The sequence below is a fragment of the Phyllostomus hastatus genome, unplaced genomic scaffold, assembly GCF_019186645.2.
Source record: "Phyllostomus hastatus isolate PE091 unplaced genomic scaffold, TTU_PhHast_1.1 phas_contig_34, whole genome shotgun sequence".
In the NCBI taxonomy this organism is placed as follows: Eukaryota; Metazoa; Chordata; class Mammalia; order Chiroptera; family Phyllostomidae; genus Phyllostomus; species Phyllostomus hastatus.
In genome coordinates this window covers 28761119-28787941 of record NW_025333857.1, presented here as the reverse complement: position 1 = coordinate 28787941, position 26823 = coordinate 28761119, and the positions used below count along the sequence as shown (strand labels likewise).

At 42.7% G+C, this 26823-nt stretch overlaps 1 protein-coding gene and 1 non-coding gene across 3 annotated transcripts in view; both read left to right on the top strand.

Annotated features, from left to right (window-relative positions):
• The window catches only part of DOCK8 (dedicator of cytokinesis 8), a 218685-nt gene that overhangs the window by 183042 nt on the left and 8820 nt on the right, over positions 1-26823 (top strand). For both annotated transcript variants that reach the window (XM_045839979.1, XM_045839980.1), the window contains 13 exons: positions 985-1081; positions 2475-2609; positions 3485-3637; positions 4674-4832; positions 5519-5619; positions 6634-6826; positions 11059-11202; positions 12708-12839; positions 13299-13433; positions 14862-14951; positions 18160-18396; positions 20797-20940; positions 22437-22543. In XM_045839979.1, coding sequence (XP_045695935.1) covers positions 985-1081; positions 2475-2609; positions 3485-3637; positions 4674-4832; positions 5519-5619; positions 6634-6826; positions 11059-11202; positions 12708-12839; positions 13299-13433; positions 14862-14951; positions 18160-18396; positions 20797-20940; positions 22437-22543 — 1827 coding nt within the window. The remainder of the gene's footprint in view (positions 1-984; positions 1082-2474; positions 2610-3484; positions 3638-4673; positions 4833-5518; positions 5620-6633; positions 6827-11058; positions 11203-12707; positions 12840-13298; positions 13434-14861; positions 14952-18159; positions 18397-20796; positions 20941-22436; positions 22544-26823) is intronic.
• On the top strand, positions 24122-24228 carry LOC123820347. The gene has a single exon (XR_006785963.1). It is a non-coding gene; the product is annotated as a U6 spliceosomal RNA (small nuclear RNA).

Below are 26823 nucleotides of genomic sequence, written 5' to 3'. Positions count from 1 at the left end.
AACATTTAAAACTAAGGGAAATATTTATTCAGAGGTATCGATGGCATGAACATCAGCACTGCCCCCACTGTTAGGTGAAGGGGTCTCAAGAGCAGCAGGTGGTCCAGGTCCAAGACTTCGGAGCTCCCCTCATGACACCCCAACCTGCGCTAACAATTTAGCCACTGAGACATCTTGGGGAAGTCAATTCTTTCCACTCCCCTTTCCTGGCAACTTAATTTAGATGATATCCCTTTCCTGCTTCACTTGGATTTTGTGAGAATGGATGAAGCTGTGCATAGAACACTCTGAGTCCCTAAAATGTAACCTAGTGGATAAGAAGCACCAATCAATTTTCCATTCCCTAGTGGGTAATAACCAGTCATGAACGTCCAGTAGATAGATATTGGATGACCTGCCACACAGGAATGCGATCTCGCTTCCCATTGGAAAAGGACAAAAGGCCCGCACTTGACTGTGCAACCCCAAGGCAGCCTCTGGGGAATCAAGAGACTCACTCTTCCCTGACCCAGTTCTGAAGCATCACCGTTTCCTAATCCAGCAGCATTGTTGTTTGCCAAATTCACATCACACTCAGTCTCACTCCCTCCAGTTGGTTGCAGAGGCTCAGATGTGGAGATTGTTCTTAAGCATGAAAAGTAGGAATGGCCCTGAGGCTTTATGCAGCAGCCTGATTGGCTAGCATAATTGCTAGTTGCAACCAATAATTGCTTTTCTATCCATCTTATTATTTCTGTAATTCTCATAATTATTTATAATAGAATGAGGAAGGATTCAAGACTCTACCTAGAAAATCTTTTTAACCAGACACTAATCCCAAAAAGCACCTTGTGCTCCATAGTTACCCATAGCCAGCTTGCTTTGTATTCACTCCAAGACTGACTATTTAGAAGATTTCTTTATGCCTTGTTGCATAGATTGCTATCATTGGGATATGGCCAGGTTTGATATGTGCTTTAATTTGACCTCTTCTTTATTTCTTAGAACAAAGGCAGAGTTAGATCAAGAAGCCTTGATCAGTGGCAATCTAGCTACAGAAGCGAATTTAATCATCCTGGACATGCAGGAAAACATTATCCAGGTGAGGACAGCAAACACCCGATCTCTTCAGCATGAGTATGTTTACTGAAATTTCACAAAGAATTCTTTAGAGAAACTTGTGAAAGAAATAAACATGATCTCTAAATGCCTTTTTAAAAAGAAATGAAGTTAGGCAGTTTACAAGTGTCCAAATTACAAATCCCAGAGATAATAAACGTCCTTCAGGCTTTTTTGACTTGCTGTTCACTTGGGATGAATTAGGTGCTTTATAAACTGGCCCCTGTAGTTACATCTGCCTGAGTGTATCAAGTTTATGATGTGATGGTGGGCTTATCATTCAGTATCTAGAATAAGGATGGTTGCTAGGGTTGTTTATTGTTTGTTTGTCTTGTTGGGTGGGTCAACTCCAGTTGAATTATGGCCGATGTCTGGTATAGGAGCTATGATTATGACTGGAGTAGGTATAGAAAAGAGTGTGTCTGTTTTGGGCACAAATTAGTGAAGAAAAGTCATTTGTGCCCTGAATTTGCCATCCCTGCTGTAGAAAAGTGTAGCATCACTGTGAACAGTAATCAGTGAACAATACAAGTCATCATGTTAATGTCATCTTCTAAGTGAATGTTTCCCAAAATTACCAAGACGTCTAGGTTATATTCAGTTTTTAGTTAACCTGAAAAATGAGTCCTTTACGTGTTCCCAGTGAGAAATCATTAGAGTAGATCCAGTGTTTGTTTCGGGGGGCAAGAAGAAGAAAAATTGTTGAAACACAGTGACATTTTAGGTATCCACCTTTCAAGTTGTCTAAAATCAAGGTAATCCTGGTACAAAAATAAAGATAAAAAGTGTGTAGTATCTTTGATAACTTAAACGCTTGGCATCACATTGATTATATCTGTATATAATACAACTTTGAGTGCTATGTACTTAATGCCAGTCCTCAACATGTATTTGCAATTTTCAAAGAAAGCTGAAACTTGTCATTATCTTTGGTGGTTTTAATCTTACTGTTGCTAGTAAACAAACTCGTATTTAGAAACATCACTGCCACCAAGCAGCCCCTATTGTACTGGGAAGCCCACAGTTGTGTTTTGAAGCTCAAAGGAAAGATGAGCCTTGTATACAAAGAAAGAATATTCCAAAAGCTTTTGCCCAGGGTGGAGGAAGTGTGCCTTATAACTTAGTTGAACGGCCCAGAATTAGGCATAAACCCCAAATCAATTGGGAGTTTGGGAATAAAATCACTTGGAGATAAGTCTTCAGCTCTCATGGTAATGGATACACGTGGTGGTTTACAAAACCTTATGATCTCAGATTAAGAGAAATGGGACTTCAGCATCCCTGTGCTAATTGTCAAAAGCGTCTGCTTGTGTCTTAGCCCCTTAGTCCACTGGCACAGCACAGGGTTCAGTGATGTTCTTCTTCCATTTCCCTAGGCAACCTCGGCTTTGGACTGTAAAGACAGCCTGCTGGGAGGCGTCCTCAGGGTCCTGGTGAATTCTCTGAGCTGTGATCAGAGCACCACCTACCTGACTCACTGCTTTGCAACACTCCGTGCTCTCATTGCCAAGGTAAACACGGATTGCTTGTTTTCTGACTCTTAATTCAGAGTTAAGATTCTGATCTGGCTTCATACATCTCCCTTCAGGTGTACCCAAACTCACAAAGTACTCTATTGACGCCACAGTAAAGGTCTGAAGTCTCCCTAGAAAGAAAGCAGATGCACCATGGAGAGGAAAAACAGGGGCTGTCACACTTGCAATGTGGGCTGAACTATAGACCTTTGGAATGGCCACTCACTGGAGATATCAGAGCAAAAGTCCATTGAGCAAATTTGCCTTGCACTCTTGTCTCCAATACCTCATCTGAGTGAGAGTGAAGTCCTATGCATGACACCCATTACTAAGTCTTATAAAAATGTCATGTCACAAAATGTCAGAAAGTTTAGAAATAGATTTTTCTTTTTCAAAGCCCAAATATAGATATTCCTTAAGTGAAATGGTTTAAGGCGGTTCACATTCTCCCTCTTTATTACAAATCTCAGTTGATGCCTTCTACATGAGATCTTTCCATTTAGAAAGTAAAATTCTGCTTTCCCCAAGCAGGATCATTTTCTCTTTCTTAGTCACCAATAATTTTTAGGGAATTCAGTAAGTCAGGATAATTCCTTCAGAGCTGTGACTTTGCCAGTGAATGCAACCTGGCTAACAAAGCAATTAATTACGCAGCCCTGTTCTCCGTTGTGCGGTTCATAATTAAATCTTAAGTCAACTCCATCACTTCAGTTCATCTTCTGACTCGAGTAGCTCATTATCTTTATGGAGCCATGCATTAACTTTTCTGAGCTTTTTGCTTATCCAAGCAGACATTCGCATATTTCAAAAAGCATCCAGAAAGCATATGAAAGTGCCAAGTGATGCCTGAGAGCCCCTTGTGTCTCTCCTAGTTCGGCGACTTGCTGTTTGAGGAGGAAGTGGAGCAGTGTGCGGACCTGTGTCAGCGTGTGCTGCACCATTGCAGCAGCAGCATGGACGTCACCCGGAGCCAAGCCTGCGCCACCCTGTACCTCCTCATGAGGTTCAGTTTTGGAGCCATCAGTGTAAGAGCTCAGACCAGCTGGGTGATCCAGATTCAACAGAGAAAGTCAATGCGAAACACTGGTTGAGGAAAAATTCGCAGGGTTGCAATTTACTTCTCTCTGTGTGAAGAAACAATCGAGTATGTAGATGGGTAGCAGACTTTGAATTTGCATCCAAAAGTAAACATCAAAACTGATGAATGCAGTGGTTTCCACATGTATGTTTCAATAAAAAAATAAATGAATATATGTAGATTAAAAGTTAGCATCTATGGGGAAAAATACAACAAGCAGGTTAAGAATGCTGAAGAGTTTGTCCTATTTATAAATTTTGATTAAGTGGTTCCATAATGACCTGTGGAAGATGATTATATCATTACATCTGAGTTTTCATTGAAGCTTAGGCGGCTTTGGAGTTGTTTTATTGCAAAAGACTCAACTTTTGCTTTAGCTTGTCTAGAGATTGCTATATTTATTTGGAATTTACATTTGTAGTCAAGTTAATGAGCATACTTAAGTGATATTAAAAGATGAATTGGCCCATGGGAGAAAGGCAGTGTTCTCAGAATCTATTAGGTGTAACTATTTAAAGGAGGACTTTAGAATAGTCATATTTCTACATGGGCCTGGAAGGAAAGGAGAAACAGAAAGTCATTGCCTTCCCAGAGTCCAGAATCTCAGAAATCTTGGCCATAGAGAGAGATCCTGTTCCTCTTTGCAGTTTAATTAAAATTCCAAGCAGAAAAATCTTGGCACAAAAGGAGACATCCTGTGACCCAACTTTGTAAGAAACTTCTAGCCTGGCAGCACGGAGGCTGCCCAGGCCCCGGTGAAAATGTAAAGGGAGCTGACAGATTTATGTCAGAGCAATGTCCTTTTAAACCATTTAAACAATATGAATCTTATACAAAGTACACCTCACTTTTCAGGTAGAGAAAAGGAGAGATTGAAACTGCGTAAAACATTGGAGAGTTATTGGTGTCTGGCTCTACTGTCTTCAGTTATCTACTAGCTGAGTGCCTCTTATTTGTTCCACCTTTTCTTTTTCCTGATGCAGAACTTTGCAAGAGTAAAGATGCAAGTAACCATGTCTCTGGCATCTCTGGTGGGCAAAGCATCAGACTTTAATGAGGAGCACCTGAGAAAATCCTTGAGGACGATTTTGGCCTATGCAGAAGAGGATGAGGCCATGCAGACGACACCTTTCCCTACCCAGGTAGACGGAGGAGCACACCTTGTCTGATGATTGGGTGGGGATCAACCACTAATAAACATATATGTGTATATACATATATATGAGTTTATGCGTATGTATATATATGTGTATACATATGCATAGATACACATATCACAATACAGTTATCTATATTCTATAGATATATATTTATATGTAAAATATAAATATTATATCATTATATACACATACATTTGTGTGTGTGTGTATGTGTGTGTGTGTGTGTGTGTGTGTGTGTGTGTGTGTGTAATGTGGAAACTAAGCTGAAGCTCTAAGCTCCCCACCTCCCCACTTGGTATAAAAAGCCTTGATGTTCCAGATTACAGTTTAGGGCTTTATAAGTTGCAAATAACTGAAGCTAGTTCAAACTTTTTTTTTAAAAAAAGGTAATCAAAAGGGAAAAATAGTATTGAGTATTCTGGGCTAATTCCTGGGTCCTAAGGGCCAGTTCACATCTGGGCCTCAGAAGCACCTCAACCTGCAAAGGTGCCGGCCACGCAGGACCCTGTCCAGACTTGCCTTCCACTCTTAGACTCAGACTACTCTGGACTCTCTGAGAGAAACCTGCTCCTGGCTGCCCCTTGCACTTTCAGTGCAATCCTAACTCGTTGCCCTGGACTACATATAAAGTAAAGATTATTTAGGGGGTGTACACTCACCTTTTTCAGGTAGAAGAACTGCTCTGCAATCTGAATAGCATCCTATATGACACAGTGAAAATGAGGGAATTTCAAGAAGACCCTGAGATGCTTATGGATCTCATGTACAGGTAAACTTCTCTGATGCAGTCAAGAAGGGGTCAGTTGTGTGTCTAGGGTTTCTCACTGTGGGACTCTTATTAATGTAATTATCACAGGCTCTGTGGCCACACTGTTTTGGATGACATCCAAAACTGTATGTAGAAATTGGTAGAAATTAATCATTCAGAGTAAGTTGATTCATGTACAAGTTATCAGGAAGATCTTCCTAATTTAAAGTAAAATGCCTATTTTCTAACACTATCTTCTCCTTACCATAGGATGAGAGAAAAGAACTATCAACTATTATATTACTTCCTATACAATTTTTTACTATTCTATTAAAACATACATGTATAGTTTTATTTAAAAATCATATTTTACTCTGTAGTTTAAAATGTTGCCTTATAGCCCTTCTTCAGGAGAAACTACTTATGGAAGCAAATTGTTCTGATATGGTATAAAAATGGTAGTACTTTTGTCTCCTGTTATTTTGAGAAAAGGAAAGAAAAGGAAGCAAACTGCTAGAGATCCATTAAAATAGGTATCATTTGCCCTGGCTGGTGTGGCTTTGTGGACTGAGCACCAGCCAGCCTGTGAGCCAGAAAGTCTCCTGTCCAGTTCCTGGTCAGGGCACATGCCTGGGTTGCAGGCCAGGTCCCTAGTTGGGGATGTGCAAGAGGCAACCAATCAATGTTTCTCTCACACATCCATGTTTCTCGCCCTCTCTTTCTTCCTTCCTTGCCCTCTCTTTAAAAAAACAAATAAATAAAATATTTTAAAAATAAATAAAATAAAATAGATACCATTTTATCAGGTCATTTTCCTCCCATAAAGCCTTAATTAAATACTATTTCTTGGGGCCCAGAACACCTTAGACATGGAACAAAAACAGCTGGACTGATAAATGTTGGTCTTTTCTTTTGTATTTTGAACGTGTAGGTAAAACTCTTGGGGAAAAAATTTTTAGAAAACCAAGTGGCCATACACAGTAGAAAAGTAGTGTCATTAAGCTTGTTCTTGAAACTCGCCCACTCTGTCCTCAGAATCGCCAAGAGTTACCAGACATCTCCGGATCTACGGCTGACCTGGCTCCAGAACATGGCAGAGAAACACACCAAGAAGAAGTGCTACACGGAGGCCGCCATGTGCCTGGTGCACGCAGCTGCCTTAGTGGCCGAGTACCTGAGCATGCTGGAGGATCATAGCTACCTGCCCGTGGGCAGTGTCAGCTTCCAGGTGGGGGAAGTTCAGCTTTTCCTGTAGAGCAGTGGTTCTCAACTGGGGGTAGTTTTGCCCCACAGCCTAGAAAGCATTCAACAATGTCTGGAAACATTTCTGGATCTTACCACTGAGGATGGGAGGGTGGGTGCTACTGGCATCTAATAGGTAAAAGCTGGGGATACTGCTAAACATTCTAAATATAATTCTTATGACAGCTCCAACTCAAAGAATTGTGTGGCCCCAAAGATCAATAGTGCCAAGGTTGAAAAACCTGCTTTAGTGTATTATATTTGCCTCTCTGCATTGCTGTACCATCTTGGTTTGTTTTTTAAATTATCATTTACAATAAATGTAGAGTTGAAAGGCACTTTAGACATTCCCAAACATTTCACATCCATGATTTCATCTGACCTCCCCACCCACCAGTGAAGCAGGCAGATAGGAATGATATTACTACTCCCACTTCACAGATAAAGAAGCAGAGCAATTTTTCTAAGGTTATTTAAACTTTCTCAAAGACTTGTGAACCATTTTCCAAACATTGGAGAAATGATCTTCCTTATAGCCCATTCCTTGGATTACAGTTCCCAACTCTGTAGTATCCCATTCCCTAACCCAAAAACTAAAGAAGAACCAAATTGATGTGGGAAGGAAAAAGGGGGCTGAATCAATAATTTCTTATGATGAGCTGAATGTTCCCATAGTTAGCAAAGGGAATTTGTTTGCCAGGCCTGAAAATTGGTTCAGGCTAGACTGCTAAGCAGCCACTGAGACTGTTCTCACAAAATAGTTTAACACAGTTTTAGAGGGGGAGAAAGGGTTATGAGTACTGTTTTGTTTTTTGTTTTTTTTTTGAGAGACATAATCTGTAGGAATGACCAACCCTAAAACCACAAACAATATAGTTGGTACAGTAATTAACGTCTCTTTCAAGCCAGACTCACAAAATCACTTACAAGTGTTTGTATTATTCTTATTTGAATTTGCATGACTGGTTTTATAAAAGGCTTTGTTCTCATTATTGTTCTTCAATGCACTTTTATGATGCTGTGTGTGAGTCAAAAAGAGAGAGCAATTGAAAGTAGCTTTCACAGGCTTAAATGTAAATCACCGAATCTGCTGCTGGTAGAGCCAGGAGCTTCTGATTTCCCAGAATTCCATTCACCTACCACTCTGGGAGTGCCTCGTATTGTTAAATCCTCTTTTCTTATGGTCTTCATAACAAAAAAATTCTATTTTTTATTCTTAGCAAATAACTTTTCTTCTCAATTTAGAAATATTTGTTGTAAAAGCCAAAAATTAAATTCTCCTTCAAAAAGCATAAAAATATCATATTGGTTTTGTATCTGCTTCTTTCATCAAATTTATTTTGGTCATTTGTTATTATCAAGGGTAAATATTATAAGTGCTAGTCTTTCAATACTCAGAAAAATCTGAGGTTTATCACCGCTTTGAATTGTATTGTCCTATTTTCTTGTTTCATTAATAGAACTATTGTTATTCTTTTATGTCTTTTCCTAATTATTCTATTTTATTTGATATCTATCACTTTAGTAATTATTAAAACTTACAATCCTAATTTCATCTAGAATACAGTTGATCTGCTTATACTGAGTCAAGCCACAGTGAGGTAGAATAGTTATTCTAGAACCTACAGGAAACTCTACATTGTCCTTACATGGGGGTGCATATATATAGCTCAACTTTTTCATATTCTTTGCCCATTTATTTATTCTTTTCAATGATATTTATTAAGTACCTATTCTGTCCTCATGAACTTTATATTCTAGCCAAGGAAAGTGACATCATAAAACTATTTCATTCCTTATTCAATTATAGTTATGATAAAGGCTATAATAAAAATGCTGTGAGTGTTTATAATGTGACCCAGCCTGAAGGTCAAGGGAAGCTCAGAAGGACAAGGAAGGTGAAGGGGAAAGCAGAAGGAGCGGTGAAGTGTGAAGTCTTCATGATACACAAAACATGGTGAGTTAGGTGTTCTTAGCTACAGAAGAGAGGCCAAATTATGTTGATGCTTAGAAGCTAATTCCCCTTTCTCTCAAATGAGACCTACCAAATCCATTTGGCAATTTATGCTTGCAAGGGGCAAAACACCAAATCCAGAGTGAACAAAGATAGAAATGGAATTTATCAGCTTGCATGAGGGAAGTGAGCCTGGAGTGGCAGCTGCCAAACTGGACCTAAGGGCCCAAACAATGTCATCAGACCTCAGTGTCAACACCGTTTCCTCTCTCTGCTTTCTGTTATGTTGGCTTCATTCTTCACAGGTTTCCCACACTCACTGAGAAGTATTTAGGCTTATATCTTCCCAGGTTCATGTCCAGGAGAATAGACAAGTGCCTCATTTTTTTTCTGGCAGTTCCTGAGAAAGCCTCAGTGCATCTCATTGGTTCTGATGGGATCATGTGCTCATGCCTGAACCAGTCATAATGGCCAGAGAAATGGAATGAGAAATGGAATTGGCTGGGCCAGAGTCGAGGTCCACACCTGGAGTTATGGATGGCTCCCCAGGAGGCTTTACTTTATAGAAGGGTGAAAGAATTCTGGCAGCATAAATAACAGATGTTCGGTGTTGAGTTCTTAAATGCATTGTGCTTTAGTTTTCAACCTTGTTCTGCTCCAATAAAATTGAATTTTTGGAAAAGAATAATAAATTGGAGATAATAAATCTGTGAAAAGAAAATAACTTCGAAGCCACAGAATTCCAAGGAACTGAGATCATTGACATTCTGTGCTCCAGAGACACCATTTACTTCACAAATGTAGATATGGACACATTCCCCGATGCTGCTGTTACTTTCACCTCCTGATTCTGAAGCCAGGAAAGTCTGCCCAGAATCTTTTTCCTATGACTACAGCTAATGTAACTACTTAATCTCAAATCTGTTCCTCTGCATGTAGAACACTGCATACAATTCCGAAAGTATTTGTTTTTTGGGTTAGAGCCTTTCAAATGAATCTTTCGCATCTTCTGTTATCCCCGATTCAGAAACTTCATTATAGAGAGAACACATTTGGAAGAAAGACTGGCCACAAAAGATTCTGAAAGCCTCCTATATTGTTATAGCTACATTACAGTATCAGATGTGAAGATATGGGACCGTAACAGCTGTTTTTTCCTCTATTGCTAAGGTTGATTCACTTGTTCCTGCTAGCCAAGCTAGGAGGCAGACAGATTTTTACTTTAAAAGACAGCTCTGGTCCACTGAGAGTGACTGACTAGAGTACTGTGCCAAGAAGACTGTTGAGACTATATCTGAGCTTCAGGGGAAAGAAAGAGTGCTACAATTGATTAGTTATACCTGCCATGAGTGCAGGAAAAGGCGAGTGTATGTGTGCTGTTTGAAATTTCTGAAGCTAGCAAGATTTCCCATTTTGTTTATGCTCCATATACATTTCTTCCACAGCTGTGAGACAGGTTGAAGAAAATTACTCTTGACCTTTCAACAGTGTGAGGGTCACTGCCAGGGCAAGAGCTGGGGTGAGGCAAGTGAGGCACATAAGCCATAGAGTTTAAGGAAGCATTCTCAGGGTCAAGCAACTTCACGGTCAGCACTTCCCTGAGAGTAAGTGCTGCCCTGAGTTCCTCAGTGGTTCACCCTAGCCCTGGCCTCAGTCACTGCATTCGCTGCCAGAGACTTGAAACTCCAGTTTATGCAAAGGAAGTGTGTAGGAAGTAACAAAATGTTTGGGGGTGGGGGGAGAAAAACTGCTACATTACCATAAATATTTCCATAGAGAAGACATTCCAATTTGCTATTGGCATATAATATTATGGCTATTCATCTAAAAATCAAGGCAGTAGTAACAACATTCTTCAGAAAAACTCCCTGAAAACTAAGAGGTTCACTCAGCCCGTGAAACAATGCATCTAGTCAACTGTTACTTAGTCTTTGCTTTTTAAAAACCACGACCCCAGCTGGATGTCCCTTAAGGTAATTTCACTAAACTAACTCTGCTGTTTTTACATTGAGGTAAGTATCCATTATATATCTCCTAATGGCAATTAAAAAAAGAAGACTGCGGGATTTGAAGACCAGTTGCTCACATGTCCTTTCGGAATGCAGGGCAGCCAGAGACCCTTCCCCTGGAACCCCAGGCCTGTATAACCTCAGGCCTGCTGCAGATCTTTGCGCGTGGCTCTCAGTCCACATTTTGGATTTCTATTGTGCCTTTTGTTAGTCTGGTTTCCCTGTTCTCTCAACTTGTACTGTGGTCTGTTTCAGAATATTTCTTCCAACGTGCTGGAGGAATCTGCTGTCTCTGAAGACACCCTGTCGCCTGATGAGGACGGCGTGTGCTCCGGCCGGTACTTCACCGAGAGCGGCCTGGTGGGCCTCCTGGAGCAGGCGGCCGAGCTGTTCAGCACGGTGAGCACACAGCAGGTCCCGGAGCCTGGCCCCCACGCTTGGGCTGAACTCCTGGTGCTGTGAATGGGGCCTTAATGGCCAAGCCAATCCCACTTCATGACAACACATGCAGGGATGTGCATGACGACACATTGCCAGGGGGACTTGGATGGATGCAAATTGCATCACCTCTCAAGGGCGGGGAGAAAGCCTTTCATCACTGCAGCAGTCCGGTTTTACCTGCACACTCATTGGCCGGGCAGCAGTTTCGCAGTATTATTCCCTTTAATGGGGGTGGAAACAAAGCCATGGAGAGGTGACATGGCTTGCCCAGGGTTACACAATAAATGATGAGGCATGTTTTCACTGCCTCATCTTCCCTCTCATAGAGGAAAATATTAGGGTGGCACCACTAGGAGGAGAGGGAAGGGGTAAATAGGCGGCATCTTTCTTCCTAACAACTGACTCATCTTCAGGATCACTGCAGGCCACATCCAGCCCCCAGAAAGCGGGGAGCAGAAACCACTGAGACCCCCCTCGTTAGCCCCATCTGGGTATAAACATTCCTAATAAGAGAAAATACATACAGATTAAACAGCACTTTTCAACCTTTTTCATCTCACAGCACACACAGACTAGTGACTGAAACTCTGTGGCACAACAAAGTATCTTTTTTGCTGATCTGACAACAAAATAGATGTAATTTTGATTCATTCACACCAGACGGCTATTGTTGTGTTGGCTGTTGTCATTTTTTTACTTGACAATCTGAGGGAAAAGAGGTCAGTGCCCCTGACTAAGTAGTCAGGTACTGCATGTTTTTAAAATGTTTGCAGCACCCCTGCTGTGGCAGACTGGTCGGAAATCACTGGATTAAGTCACTGGGACTCAGGGCAGGGGAGGAAGTATTTTAATAATCTCCCTCTTCCTTCAAATTTTAAGCCACATAATATTTAATACTTTACTATATTTAGATGATCCAATTTTATTTTCATCTTTATATTTTTCTTTCTTTCCTACTTTTCAATTCCAAGTTCCCAACATACAAACCTCTATATTTTAATTATTGTTTTAACTATCTTCTTGCTTCTTTTCTTCCTGATTTCCTTTTCAGGATTCAGAAAAAGTCCAAAATACTCCTACTGATATTTTTCCTGAAATTTAAGAAAATGAACTATAGAATCCTACTAATTCCTTTCAGGCATATATCGAACATCCGGTCATCAGTGGGCCCCTGATTACATTTAAATATGCTAACTCTGCCTTCCTGAACTGCTCTTCTTCTCATCTCATGTCCTGTTTTTTTCTCTGTGAAAACCCTCTTCCCCGCTGAGCATCACTATGCAGAACCATACAGAGTGTTCAGTGTGATGCCACAGCCATCCCGAAGATGTTCGGACATCACTCCTGTTCTGTAAAATATTGTGATGCCAATACTGAACCCATTCTCCAGTGCATTATGAACTCTGGTTGCTTTTCTAAGTTTCCAAGAATTAAATCCTCTTTGATTTTCTTCTCTTTCCAAGGGTGGATTGTATGAGACAGTTAATGAGGTCTACAAACTGGTCATTCCCATCCTAGAAGCACATCGAGACTTCCGGAAGCTGACCTCCACTCACGACAAGCTGCAGAAGGCCTTTGACAGCATCATTAGCAAGGTAGCTGGGGATCCTGGCCAACACTGTTACCTGGCAGCGGGTGACCCTGTCCCAGAGATGCTTAGCCCTCCATCCTCTCTGGGGAATGATTTACCTTGAGCACATCATTACCGCAGCTCTCACCTACCAAACAGGAAAGGGCTAGGAATAGACAGGAGGACTGACCCTGATTCAGAGTATGAAAGGAGGCAGCTTGAATTACTTTACAAGCAGGACATGTGAGAATCTTTTAAACTCACTTAAAAGAAGTCCTAGAATTTTTTCATGGGATTTCTTTTGTTATTGCTTCCAAAATTCAATCCATAAACATTAACTTTTTAAAGGAGTGATTTCTGTTTATATTTTCCACAGGGATAAAATGCTTTATAACACAACAATAAAAGACTCTTGTTCTTTGCCATACAATGGGTCCTCATAAATTACATAACTGAGGAGAGGTTTTCTTATTTTGCTCATCAGGGTCATAAGAGAATGTTTGGAACCTACTTCCGAGTTGGCTTCTATGGATCCAAGTTTGGGGATTTGGATGAACAAGAATTTGTTTACAAAGAGCCTGCAATTACCAAGCTTCCTGAGATCTCTCATAGACTAGAGGTAAGAAAAGAGACTCTATGTGCTTAACTTTGTATAGTTTACCAAAAAAAAGTTAGACTAAGTCATTACAAAAAAACAAAGAGTCATGGATTTATCTTTGATCAATACATAAAATTTTCCACATTGCATATAGAATATGAACATATTAGGTGAGATCATGAGGTAAAGCACGATTTGGATAGTTTTCTCCTAAGACTGTGTATACTTGTCAAAGTTTGCAAATTTACAGGGTGAATATTTTCAAGACTATCCAAAAATTCAACCAAAGTCATGTGCTTTCTTGTAACCCTTTCCAAATTTTAGTCATGGTTTTTCAGGTTGAAGATTACCTTGACTTTGAAGTAATGTGGCCAAATTACTGAATCATCGTTAGAAAACTCTGTGGCCATCTTTTTGGTGTTACTGGGCAACACATCCCACTTCTGACACAGAGATGCTCCCAGTAGTCACACCATGGGCTACGGCACAGCAGGCTCTTCCTGCTGCTCCAGGGAGAACCCCATTTTGGATAATTAGAGTCAGTATCCCAACCAATGGCTGGCAGCCCCAAGTTCAACCTGCTGTTTACATACCACCTGTAAGGGAGCGGAAGGGAGCAGCATGTTCCTGGAGGAGAGGCTGAAGAAAAAGGGAAACAGCAAAAACAAAAGTGAGGAAAAAGGAAGCAGACATTGAAAGAGCCAGACACTTAGAACTTAGGTGGAAAGTCAAGGGGTGCCCCCAAAACAAAACCTTCTCTCAGGGTGAATAACTGGGGTCCCTTGAACTACTGACAGCAATTACCCAGAGATTCACTCCTTGCGTTTTCTTGTTATTGTTTTGAATTTATGCCTTACTGTGGCTATAAAACATAAAACACTCTTGTTGCCAAATGTCTTCTTATACTATCTTTCATGCCAAATAAAACAAAGGACTCTAATCCTTACTTTATTCTAAGAAGCAATAGCCCAGAGTGGCTGGGTGACTTGCCCAAAGTCATTGAGCTCAGAGGAGAACTAGCAATTGACCCCAGGAACACTTGTGTTCTTAATATGCTTTCCTAATTTAGGATTAGAAGTATATATTTTGTCTTCTCTCACACTGTGGTTTGTCACATTGTGGAAATCCTAGTGACCTCCAAGTCCCTAGGGTACAACAGGCAAGGAGTAAATCATGCCATACCCCTGGAGCTGCCTCAGAAATTATGATGACGCTGGTTGAATTAGAGGAGAAGTGTACATACTGCAGGGAAACACGTATCAGTTTGCAATGCTGGACTTCCTTATATTTTTATTTTTGTCTCAGGGGTTGCTGGACTTGCCTCATTAGGTCAGTGGCTCTATAGTAATCAATGAGCAAATTCTCCCTCATTCCAACCTTATTCCACTTCTGAGAGATAAAGAGTTGCATTAAAATAACCTTTATAATATGTTGGTTTCTCCTGCCTAGGGATTTTATAGTCAATGTTTTGGTGCAGAATTTGTGGAAGTAATAAAAGACTCTGCTCCTGTGGACAAAACCAAGTTGGATCCTAACAAGGTATGGGGAAATTTGCAAAAAATAACCATCAAGCTCTGATTCCCTTTGTTCTACCCCAGGAAAATAAAATGACCTCCTCTGTTGGACTCTCCAAGTCATTTCAATGCAGCCAAATATTTCTGTCAAGGGTTCAACTACTATTTGGTTAGATCTTTAAAAAACCACCCTGACTAATGTGACTCAGTTGGTTGGAGTATAGTCTCATAAACTGAAAGGTTACAGGTTTAATTCCTGGTCAGGCCACAGGCCACTTGTGGGTTGGGTCCATTGTTAGGGTGCATACGAGAGGCAACCAACCAAAGCCTCTCTCTCCCATTAGTGTCTCTCTCTCTCTCTCTCTCTCTCTCTCTCTCTCCCCCTGCTCCACCCCCCACCTTCTTTCCCCTCTCTATTTTCTTGGGTGAGGATTTATAAAAAAGCCATACTCAAAGGTAGGAACCATAATAAGCTACTACTTATTAAACACCAACTGTGTACCTAAAGCTGCATTAGGCCCTACATACATCATTTCATTCTCTAACGGCCCTTTGAAGTAGGTGGTGTTATTCTTATTTTATAGATAAGAAAACTGAGGTGTGCAATGGTGAAGCAGCTTGCCATGATCATTCACATGCTGAAGCCAGTACTCAGACTCAGGGTCTGTCATTCCCAAACCATACTCTTACTCACTGTTCCTTGCTGCCTTTCTATAAACTTTAAATGCTCAATTTAAAACATGTTAAAAAGATGCAGCCTTCTCACTGACAGCTGTTTTCAGCTGCAGGTGTTCCTTCCAGGCAAGGATTGGGCCACTGCGCTGTTGGGGAACGATGCAAGGGGCATGGAGTTCCATTTCCTCACTTCCCACGTGAGGAGTGTCCTGTTTCACCCCTAACCAGAGTTGGCGTCACACGCCGCCAGGTACAGGCCCAGTCCCCCACATGCCTGCTCTCACTTCAGACACCAGTGTCCAGTAGGGCCCCGGGCTACCTGACTTCTGACCAAATGGCTACAAATTCGGAGATTCCCACTTCACCGCTCAGATCAGAAAATTCACTAGAATGACACAGAACTCAGAAAAGTGCCATACTGATGATTACAGTTTTACGGGGAAGGGTACACAGGGCAAGTCTGAGAAGGAGCCCAGACCCGGATCCAGGCCCGCCACCCTTTCAGCCCGTCAGTGTGTTCACCAGCCAGGAAGCTCCACTGAGCCTTGGTGTCCAGACTGAACCAATCCAGGTGGGCCCGACTGATGAGCCCATCGACCACATAATCGAACTCAGTCTACAGCCACCCTCCCCTTCCTCCCCCACCCTCTAATCATATGATTGGTCTTTTGGGTGACCAGCCCCAATCCTGAAACTATTTAGGGACCCATCATGCAAAAGTCACCTCATTAAATAAAGAAGATAGTCAGAAAATTATAAGGGTTTTGAAGCTCTGTCCCAGGAAACACAAACAAAGATTAGATATATTCCTTATTATACCACAGAGTGATGCCTGCCTGCTCAGCCCACAGACAGATATGTTCATGAGAGAGCTTTCTAAGCTGCTGGAAAAAATGCAAGTTCAAGGTATTGTTAAGGGCTGGGGGACAGAGGAGCTGCTGCCATCTGGCAGGCCTATAAAAGGAGGAGTCCAAACTCCTCTCTCAATTCCGCCCTCCAGGATATTAAGACGATGATGCAAGCATGGAGGAATTGGCCAAATTTAATGGTTTGTTTTTCTACATATTTCAGGAGACTTGCGCATTTGAGACACACTCCCTAGTCTAGGGTTGGTCGAACCAGTAACTGGTGTAGGGCCTGAGCTGAGCTGCAGACAGAAATGTCTGGGGTCTATGAAGCTGGGAACTGCCTGTGTGCCCGCAGTGCTCTGTGCACAGCGCATGCTACATAGAGTCACCGGTGACAGCCCCAGCGCAAGGTGCTCTTCTTCCCTCTTTTAAAATGCTGAAGTAAGCTGTGAGAGTTTTAAATAAGAATCCAAACCCAGAATTATAACCAGATTTCATTGCACTAATTAGTGATTTATGGCCTGAGACCAGTGACCTCGCCCATCCATTTCAGTGGGTGGGCATGGTGGAGTCTACAGTCATTGTCATTCTTTTTATTTTTTAAAAAGGCCTTCTTTCTTAGTAAATTGCCCTTATTCACAGTGTGTGTGTGTGTGTGTGTGTGTGTGTGTGTGTGTGTGTGTGTGTGCATTTTTAAATGAGTTACATGCAGTAAAATTTGCTCTTTTGGTGTTTTGTGACTTTTGACAAACACATGTAACCACCACCATAATCAAGCTCTGTAAGAGTTGTGTCACCCCAAAGTACTTCCTGTCCCTCTGTAGCCATTTCCTCCCTTTGCTTCCAGCCCCTGACAGTCACTGATCTGCAGTCTGTCTCTGCAGTTTTGCCTTTTCCAGACGTCATGTAAATGGAACCCTAGGGTAAATAAATGGAATCAAAGAGCCTTTGGAGTCTGGTTTCTTTCATTTAACACAGTGCACTTTAGATGTAACAATGTTGTGGTAGTTTGTTCCTCTTTATTGCCGAGCAGTATTCTGTTGTATGGATATGTCATCATTTGTTTATCTGTTCCCCACTGGAGGGACATCTGTGTCATTTCTAGTTTTTGTCTATGATGAATAAGGCTGCTGTAGACATTTGTGTGCAAGTTTTAGGTTGAACTTAAGTTTTCACTTCTCTTGGGGATGCACTTTGGAGTGGGATTGCTGGGTCATGTGGTCACTGTAATTTAACTGTTTCAAAGGTGACTGTACCATTGTGCATTCCCACTGTCAGTGTATGAAAGTTTCAGCTGCTCCCCATCCTTCTCAGCACGAGATGTTGTCAGTTTCATTTAGTCCGGCCATCCCAGCACATGTGCAGTGGTCAAGGTTGTCCTGGAAAGGAGAGTTTGTCTCTTCGGAATAGCAGCTGGCAAACTGTCATACCACGTTTCAGTTGGATCAGCTAGCAGGGGTGGCTTGTGGACCTGACTTCACAGATACACGCTGCCCTCTCCTTCTCACAGGCCTTTCTCTCTCTGCAGCTGGTGAAGAGGCTGGGCTGATCGCTGAAGTCTTGTTTTGCCTGATGCGTTCAGCTCCTGTGGCTTTAGTAAACTCAGAGGGGCGGTGCTGCTGCGCTGGTTCCAGCATGCCCCTCCAGTGCGTCCTGGGTGGTTATTTGCGAATAGCTCATCTTCTCTTTCCCTTGCCTTTTCCCCCTCAGGCTTACATACAGATCACTTTTGTGGAGCCTTACTTTGATGAGTACGAGATGAAAGACAGGGTAACCTACTTTGAGAAGAATTTCAATCTGCGGAGGTTCATGTACACCACCCCCTTCACCCTGGAGGGGCGGCCTCGTGGAGAGCTGCATGAGCAGTACCGGCGGAACACGGTCCTCACCACCATGCACGCCTTCCCCTACATCAAGACCCGCATCTGCGTCATCCAGAAGGAGGAGGTAATGGCACCTGCAGGGCTGGGCTGTAGGCCAGGCTGCCACGGAGCAAGTGTGCCTGGGTAGCCTCCCTGACTGACGGCACAAACCTCCTGCATTGCAGACTGGAGTGCAGTCTAAAAGGGCCACACTTGAAACGTTATTTTGGTGGTTATTCTCTCTTCCTTGTGATGCCAGGAAATCCCATTTAGGCAGCTACATGTTTCATAACACTACCTTATATTTGAATGTTTTATATTTTAAAGTTATACCTTTAATATAAACATGTTCATATAATTATAATTTTAAATTGTATTTTAATAAGTTGATATAAAATGTTTAAATTTAAACTTTAAACACTTTATGTTTTTTTATATGTAAAAGCTTACAGGTGATTCAGCCATGATGGTGTTGTTAACAATTAGAGACAGAAACAGCGGGCTGGCAGCCCTGGTGAGCGAGTGGCGAAGCTGGAGGCAGGGCACTGTGCAGTGTAGATAAGGAGACCAAGTGATTTCCAGTCCCAGCTTCCTCCTGTGGCACTGCACAGGCCACCTGTCTTCCTTCGGTTTCCTCACCGCTACACGGACGGGAAGGAACCCTTGCCCTTCTCTGGTTCTGTGTACCGAAGACTTCTAATTCATGAGACTAGTCAAGAAAGTATCTAAAGTCAGAGATCATTCAAAATTAAACATACATTAAACATTTTTCTTAACTTTAAAACACATCCATGTATATGTATTTGTCTTTCATTTTTATATAGGGCCAAGTCTTCTCTATTATTTTGGGTTGGCTGATCACAATTCAGCATTGTCTTTCTTATGTAAACTCTACTCATAATGCACTTGCTAAACAGCATGAGAAAAGAATCCTTCTGGATTTTTATGACTTTCTTACTCCTAACCTTTTATAGTTTTCTTGTGCACACCTAATATGACAGGAATATTAATAGCAATAACTTTCATAATGTCTTACCCAAGCATTGAGCTTAGTTTTCATAGAAACAACTCTTTTTCTTTCCACACCCATAGTTTGTGTGTTATTAGATTAGGTCATCCAAATAACAAGTATAACAGGCCTAATCAAGTTGGGGAACAAACACAGATGAGTTATGGTGAATATGCACCTCACTGGGCCGGAGCAGAAGGGACCGAGCTCACAGGAGAGTGGCCCACCAGCTCAAGTGTTCGGCGGGCACATCAGAGAGTGGGTTTCACAGGGCAGGGAAAACCTGAGCTATGACTCAGTTAAGAGGAGGGTGACTTAGGAGGCATCTGCTGTGTTCATTGTTGTTTTGGACTTTTGAATACTAGGACATTAGGTATAGCACAAAAATAAACTCATGGTCCCCATAAAAGCCTTTACAGTTGTTCTTGGCCATTTGTTGTTCTCTGAGAACCTGTTGGGCTGCTTATTGTCTGTTAGGGCTGTTTTAGCAAAAGGTCACTGACTGGGTGGCTTAAACAATGGAAATTTACTGTGTCCCAGTTCTGGAGGCCAGAAGTCAAAATTCAAAGTGTTGTCAGGGTTGGTGCCTTCTGCAGGCTGTGAGGGAAGGATGCGGTGCAGGCCTCTCTCCTTGCCTTGTAGATAGATGGCCACCTGCTCCCTATGTCTCTTCACATTATCCTCCTCTAAGCGTGTCTCTGTGTCTACATTCCCCCTTCTTGCAGGGGCATAGGCTGTACTGGATTAGGGCCCATCTTAATGACCTCCTTTTATCTTGGTTACCTCCATAAAGACCCTGTCTCAGATAAGGCCACATTGTGAGGTCCTGTGGCTTAGGACTCAATGTATGAATTTAGGGAGACACAAGCCCACTCATAACATTGGGGAAGGACCATATCCAAAACCACCAGAAATTAGCAACCAACAGACTGACCCTTAAAAGAATTCTACATAACAGGAATTCACCTTCAGGGTAATTGGGGAAGGTACTTGTGGTGCCAAAATCCTGCATTACGGTGGGGGAAGACCTTGAATGCTCTTCTTCTGGTAGCCTTCCCAGTTACAAGTTGGGTGACTTGTTTAATTCCATAAAAAGAAACCTAGCAGTGTAGAAAGAACATGGATTTTGAATGTAGACATCACCGTGATTAAATTCTGGCCTCCCCACTTACTACCTGTGTCATTTCATGGCCCATTCCTCACCTTACAAATCCCTCTTTAACTATGAAATGTAGAAAGTAAGGAGGTTCTTTAAAGGAGTAAATAATAAATGTATGTACAGTTCCTGGAACATAATAAGTACTCAAAAATATTAGGCCCTTCCTTCTTCTTAACCTGCACAGATTATTTTAAATTACTCTGAAAGCCTCCTTAGCTGCTTCTTTAAATCCAAGTGCACTCTATGGCATAGTTCCAGGTTTTCTGTGGCTTATAAAACTGGACAACGACTTCTCTACATTTTTGTCTTACGTTCAGTTTGTTTTGACACCGATCGAAGTTGCCATTGAAGATATGAAGAAGAAGACCCTGCAGTTAGCGGTTGCCATTAACCAAGAGCCCCCTGATGCCAAGATGCTTCAGATGGTGCTGCAGGGCTCCGTGGGAGCGACTGTAAATCAGGTAGGCAAAACCAGCTGGTGGCAGCTCCTCTGGTTCTTGTTATTTCATGATACGCTTGCACTCTCTTCCCTTGAGGTTGATGGGGAGTCTGATGAACATGCAAATGATGTTCCTAAACTCGGACTGAACACTCGTGAGGTTTAGAGCACTTTGAGTGACCTCTTCTGCTCACGGGACAACCCAAGGTAGAAAAGAAATACTGGAGATGAGTGGACCATCGAAGGAGCACCATTTTCTCTGTCTTCACTCAGGACCAGACTGGACATGATCTAGACTTGGGGTCCTATTGAAAAGTGCTTACTTATGCCCAATTTAGGCAGAGTTTTTGCACAGCTTGAGGCTAATCTAAGAATGCCTGTAGGAGAATGGGGAAAGGGTCTAGAATAGAGGTCCTCAACATTTTTGGCACCAGGGACCAATTTTGTGGAGGACAGTTTTTCCACGGATGGGGAGCTAGTGGTGTTGCAGGGAGGAGGCGGAGCTCAGGTGGTAATTTCAGTTTTTTGTTGGCCAGCTGCTCACCTCCTGCTATGCAGCCCAGCTCCTAACAGGCCATGGACTGGTCAGTAACCAGTCCAGGGCCTGGGGGTTGGGGACCCCTCGTCTAAAACATGCAACCCCTGTGTCAGTCGTCTGGTGAACCCAGCATGCCAGGAGTCTTGCTAACCAAGAGTGACATGGGACCAGGCTTCTCAGGTCACTTTAGACCAAACCGGATCTTCTCCAACCCATTAGAATCCTGACTCCCAAATTCAGCATGGATTAGTTGATCCAGTCTCAGATGGAGGGAGGTACTAGCTTTGTATTCTCTATCCAGAAGACAACCTTGATTTCAGATCTAAATCCACTCTTGTCCACACCCCACACTCCAAAACTGAGTATTGTGAATCTTCCCTCACTCAGCACAGCTGGACCGCCCTACAAAATTCTGTGTCCACATAACATCAAGGGAGCAAAAATAGCAGAGAGGAGAAATGACTATTATATTTCCAAGATCAGAAAATACTAGGAAGCTTTTGCTTTTGTAAGTCCCAATCCTTTCATGAAAACAGAACTGTATAAGCCCACAACTATGGACTACATATGTCTGCATTTTCCTGACTCAAGCCAGGAATTACACAAAATGGTACTTGCCACAAGGGAGATTAGGCAAGTGAATATGAATGGAAGGAGCAAGACAACCCCCGTTCTTAGAAGAGTGTCTCAAAGCCCTTAATATAGTAGCATTGTTTTTGTATGTGAAGGGAAACCTATTTATTAGTACATTTGATTAAGAAAATACATTTATACTTCTGACTATTCTCTGAAAACTTTAGACTCCTCCCTGAGAATTAAGGATTCCTGAAAAGTTTAGGACCTTCTTTAATTTTTTTTGTTTGTTTTGGTCAAACCAACTACAAAATTAAATGTTCAAATTGAGGAATCATGCCAAGATTTTCCCAAGTGATTTTGTTTTATTTCCAATGTCAGTATTGTTTTTTTACTTTTTCCTTCAGGGACCACTGGAAGTAGCCCAAGTGTTTTTGGCCGAAATTCCAGCTGACCCCAAACTGTATCGACATCACAACAAATTGCGATTATGCTTTAAGGAATTCATAATGCGGTAAGAAGGAAATCGGCTGGGAGTCAGTAGAGCAGAGGTTCTCAAAGTGTGCTCCCCGGGCCAGCAGCACCAGCAGCGTCTGAGAACTAACTGGAAAGGCAAATTCTCAGGCACCAATCAAACCCACTGAGTCAGCATCCGCAGAAAGGGCCCCACAATCTGTATCTTCACAAGGCCTTCGGGGATCCTGACACATGCCCCCGGCGGGGAACCATGGCAGTAAAGGAACCCACTCGTACTACTGTTTAGTAACTGGCACTTCAGCTCTACAGTGCTCGTGTTTATCATCGCATGTGTGCCTCACACTCACATTATAAAACAAGTATTATAAGAGAGTATTACATCCTCATTTTATAAGAGAGGGAACAGAGGCTCGGAGGTGGAAGATGACTTTACTGAAGGGCACACAGCCAGTTAGCAGCAGAGTGAAGTTCAAGTCCAGGTCTTCTGAATCCAACCAAGTAGCCCACACTTCCATCAAGGGGCTGATAGTCCAAGATGCATTAGAGTCTGAGAGGCTTGTGGCTTTGGCAGTCTGTGTAGTGTTCCGTGTCACTCAGTAACTTATTTTTACACATTTAAATATAGGCACTGCCTCGAATTGAGAGACAAAGGCAATATTCTAAAACTGGGCTTTTTCAAATCACCTCTGGCAATTCCCAGTGTCAGACAAGACTCTTCTCTGCTCCCAAATTCTGCAGTGGGGCCACCTTCAGGAGCAGCCTGCCCAGCCTGGCCCTTTGGGCAGGGTCTTGCAATCTACTGCAATATAGACACGTATATTGGGATTCCGTGGCCCTAGAAAGGATGATTACGAAGGATATGGTGGCATTTCACTCATTAGAAAGGACATCAGAAAAATGCATACCGATATTTCTTCCACCCAGAACCTTAGTGAAGCATACAAAGTGTAGGATTATCCTTACTTGGTAGATGGGGATATAAGAAGCTAAAAGTTAAAATTTGCTATATTTAGTGAAAACTCATCAGAATGCTAATGTCGGATGAGACTAATGATACCTCCTCCTTCACAGGCTTTGGTGGGACGGATGCAAATTTGCTATGTACAGAGGAGAATCACAGCTGCTTGGTAGTTGGGGTGGGTGTGTGTGGCTGTGTGTGATATGTGTGTGTGTGTGTACATCCACATGCACACACAGAGATTATATGTATTAATGTTTGGTATTTGAATTGCTTCCTATGTTTGACAACGTTTAACAACAATTCAAGCATTACACAAAAGCTAGATTTTCTTTCATAGTGCATTTTCACGAAACAGGAAACTAGAAAATATTGGGAAAATCTTTACTTACTATTTTATTTACTTTCCACTTACTTTCATTTAAAATGCATTGTGGTTGAAGGCTGCTGAGGTTGGCAGTGGTCCAGGCCTCTCTGGACCTCTGAAGGATCCTGTGGAACTTTTAATGAGCATGCAGGCTGACCCAGGTCTGATATTAGTTGTGGGAATGCCGAAGCTGGGCACCCTTCTGCTCCTGACAAGAGGACGCGTATTCGCAGGGCTAAATAACAACACAACACAGCATGTGCTAGGAACTGTTAAGAATGCACTAAATAGCGCTCGCTTCGGCAGCACATACACCAACATTGGAACGATGCAGGGAAGATGAGCATGGCATCTGCACAAGAATGACACACAGATTCATGAAGCGTTCCATATTTTCATAAAAACAAAAAAGAGTGCACTAAATATAGGGCTACAGAGTTCTGAAAAGAACAGTCCTTTATAGGCTGGAGTAGCTGGGGAAGGCTTTGCGGAAAATATCACTTAAACCTTGTCCTAAACACGTAGGTGGCAGAAAGTGGGTAGCGGGAAGGAGCTGTTCCAGGTAAAGGGACTAATGTGACCACAAGTCTGAGAGGCAGCAACAGAGGTGTCCAGGACACCTCTGGGCCCCTCTGACTCAGCAGAGCAGCACACTTACCTGAGCACGACTAGACAAGGACGAGAGACCTGAAAGACAGTGGTATTGTTGAATGGGACTCCGAGGAGAATTTAAATGTGAAAGGAAGTTCATTAGGAGAAGACAGGATTTTTGTTCCTTAGTTAAAATGCACTTATAAAGTCTCTACTGAACGTAGATTTGCAATTATGTCCGTGCCCCAGGGCAAGTGACTACAAAGAGAACCAGGGCTGAGTTAAACTGGTTCCCGTTTGAGGTACACAAAACGAAGTGGATTTTCCTGGGCATGGGCCTTTAACAGAATCCTGCACTGGACTTTTGGCAATGTTACCTTTCACCCCCAGATGGTCTGCAAAAATACTGAATTTTCAAAAGCAAATTCCCCATTTAAAATGTTCTCCAACCCTTCTAATGGTGACTCACGTGGGGAAGCAGGCTCCAGTCCCGCCTGCCCTGCTGCCGGTTGGGCTGCTGCATTTCCCACTCCAGGCAAGCTTTCAGGCTGCTGGGGCTGCCGAGTGGGACTGAACTTTGTGTAGAGGCTGCTTGATTGCCCACCTCTCACAGTTTCTTTTCCCTCCCTGTAGTCCCCACGAGGCCTTAATCCCTCAGGCCACACCTTTTTTTACTCACGTGGTTTTCCTTCCCTTTCCTCCCTTCAAACTAGTAAGTGGCCATACTGTTGCACTTTCGAAACAACTGTAGAGTCAGTCCATTCACTGGTTCAGCACTTGTCAAGCCCATGCTTTGGGCCAGGCGCTGTACTACCCATGGCAGAGTGCAGGGAGAAGTCCCAGTGCACCGGGGACGAGGCTGCAGGAGGAACGGCAGTGCTGCTGTCTGTTTCACATCCAGGCGCAGACAGTGGCTGGCTTGACTTCCCTTTTGAGTTAGTCCATGCAGATCAAAAGTCGTAGTAGCGATTGTGGTGAAAGTTGTACAACTGTATGAATTATTCAGTAAAACTCCTCAAAAGGTACATTTAAAATGGGTGTATAAATTGTACCCTCAACACTAGTGGTAGGTAGGGAAGCCTTCCTTTCCCTTCATTGCTTAATTGTTTGTCAAGTCCAGTCATCTGTGACAGCTTTTTAATGAATAGAGTGACAATTTTGTACAGTTTGTTTGCTCCTTGTTTCTTCTTCCCCACCCCCCACTCTGCTTTCAGACGGCAGAGTGACACAGAAGTGGAATGTGGCAGGGGCAGGCAGGGGTAGGGGGGCCGGTGGGAACAGCTCTGAGGTTTTCCCTCCAGCAACCCCAGGTTCTCAACAGACTTGAGCTGCAGGTCGAGAAGCCCAGATATCCAAGGTGAACATAAGTGCACCTTCCGACTCTGGTCGCTAACAGTGGAAATGTACGCTAGCTGGGCATGCTGTGGCTGGGTTCCACCCCTGGGCAGTAGCCGTGCTGACTCAGCTGCAGCAGAACCGGATGCAGCCATAAAGACTCTGGCAGGCTGACTGCAGCAGCAGCTGCTCATCCAGCCAGTTCTGTGGCTCTTTAGATAGTTGCCAAGTTGGGACCTCAATCCCCTCCTACCTTTTCCTGAGATAAGGAAAACACCTCAGGGTTTCAGAGCCCAAGATGGATAGATACAAACATTCTGTTCCCCGGCCCCCACCTGCTCCTCAACGCACTGAAACTCTTCTAGATGCTGCAATTTGTGCCAATCTGTGTTTTAATTTTTTTTCTTGTTACATTTCTGTCTCAGTGAGCTCAGGCTGGTAAAACAAAACGCCATAGGCTGAGTGGTTTGAACAGCAGACATTCATCCCTCTCAGTGCTGGAGGTCCGGAAGGCTGAGATTAAGGTGCTGGCAGATTCAGTACCTGGTGAGGACCTTCTTGCCACTTGTAAATGGCCACCTTCTCCCTGCATCCTTAGGTGGCGGAGAGAGGAAGAGGAAGAAAGTTCTCTGGGATTTCTTCTTATAAGGCCACTAATCCCGTCATGTGGGTCTCACCCTCATGGCTCGATTTAAATCTTAATTTCTCCTAAAGGCCCCACTCCAAATACTGTCACGTGATGGGTTAGTTTCAACACATAACTGTAGTCCCTAATATAATCTAAACTTTCTCGATCCTGTAAAAACTAAATTATTTTTAGATTCACTTTTATATCTAAATAAGAGAAAGCAGTATGTGTGGCCCCAGTTACAGACTGGTTTCAGATACACCCACTGCTCACAGGGCTCCACTGTGCGTGTATACTCACAGTCAGAAGATCGAGTGTTGAACGGTGGTGTTTTTAAATGCGAGTTAAGGTCTATGAAGAGGAAGGAGAGGGAATTGGCCCAAGTGGCCAAAGGAAACCAAATGTGTACAATGTAGGTGGAAAGCGAAGTAGTAAGTA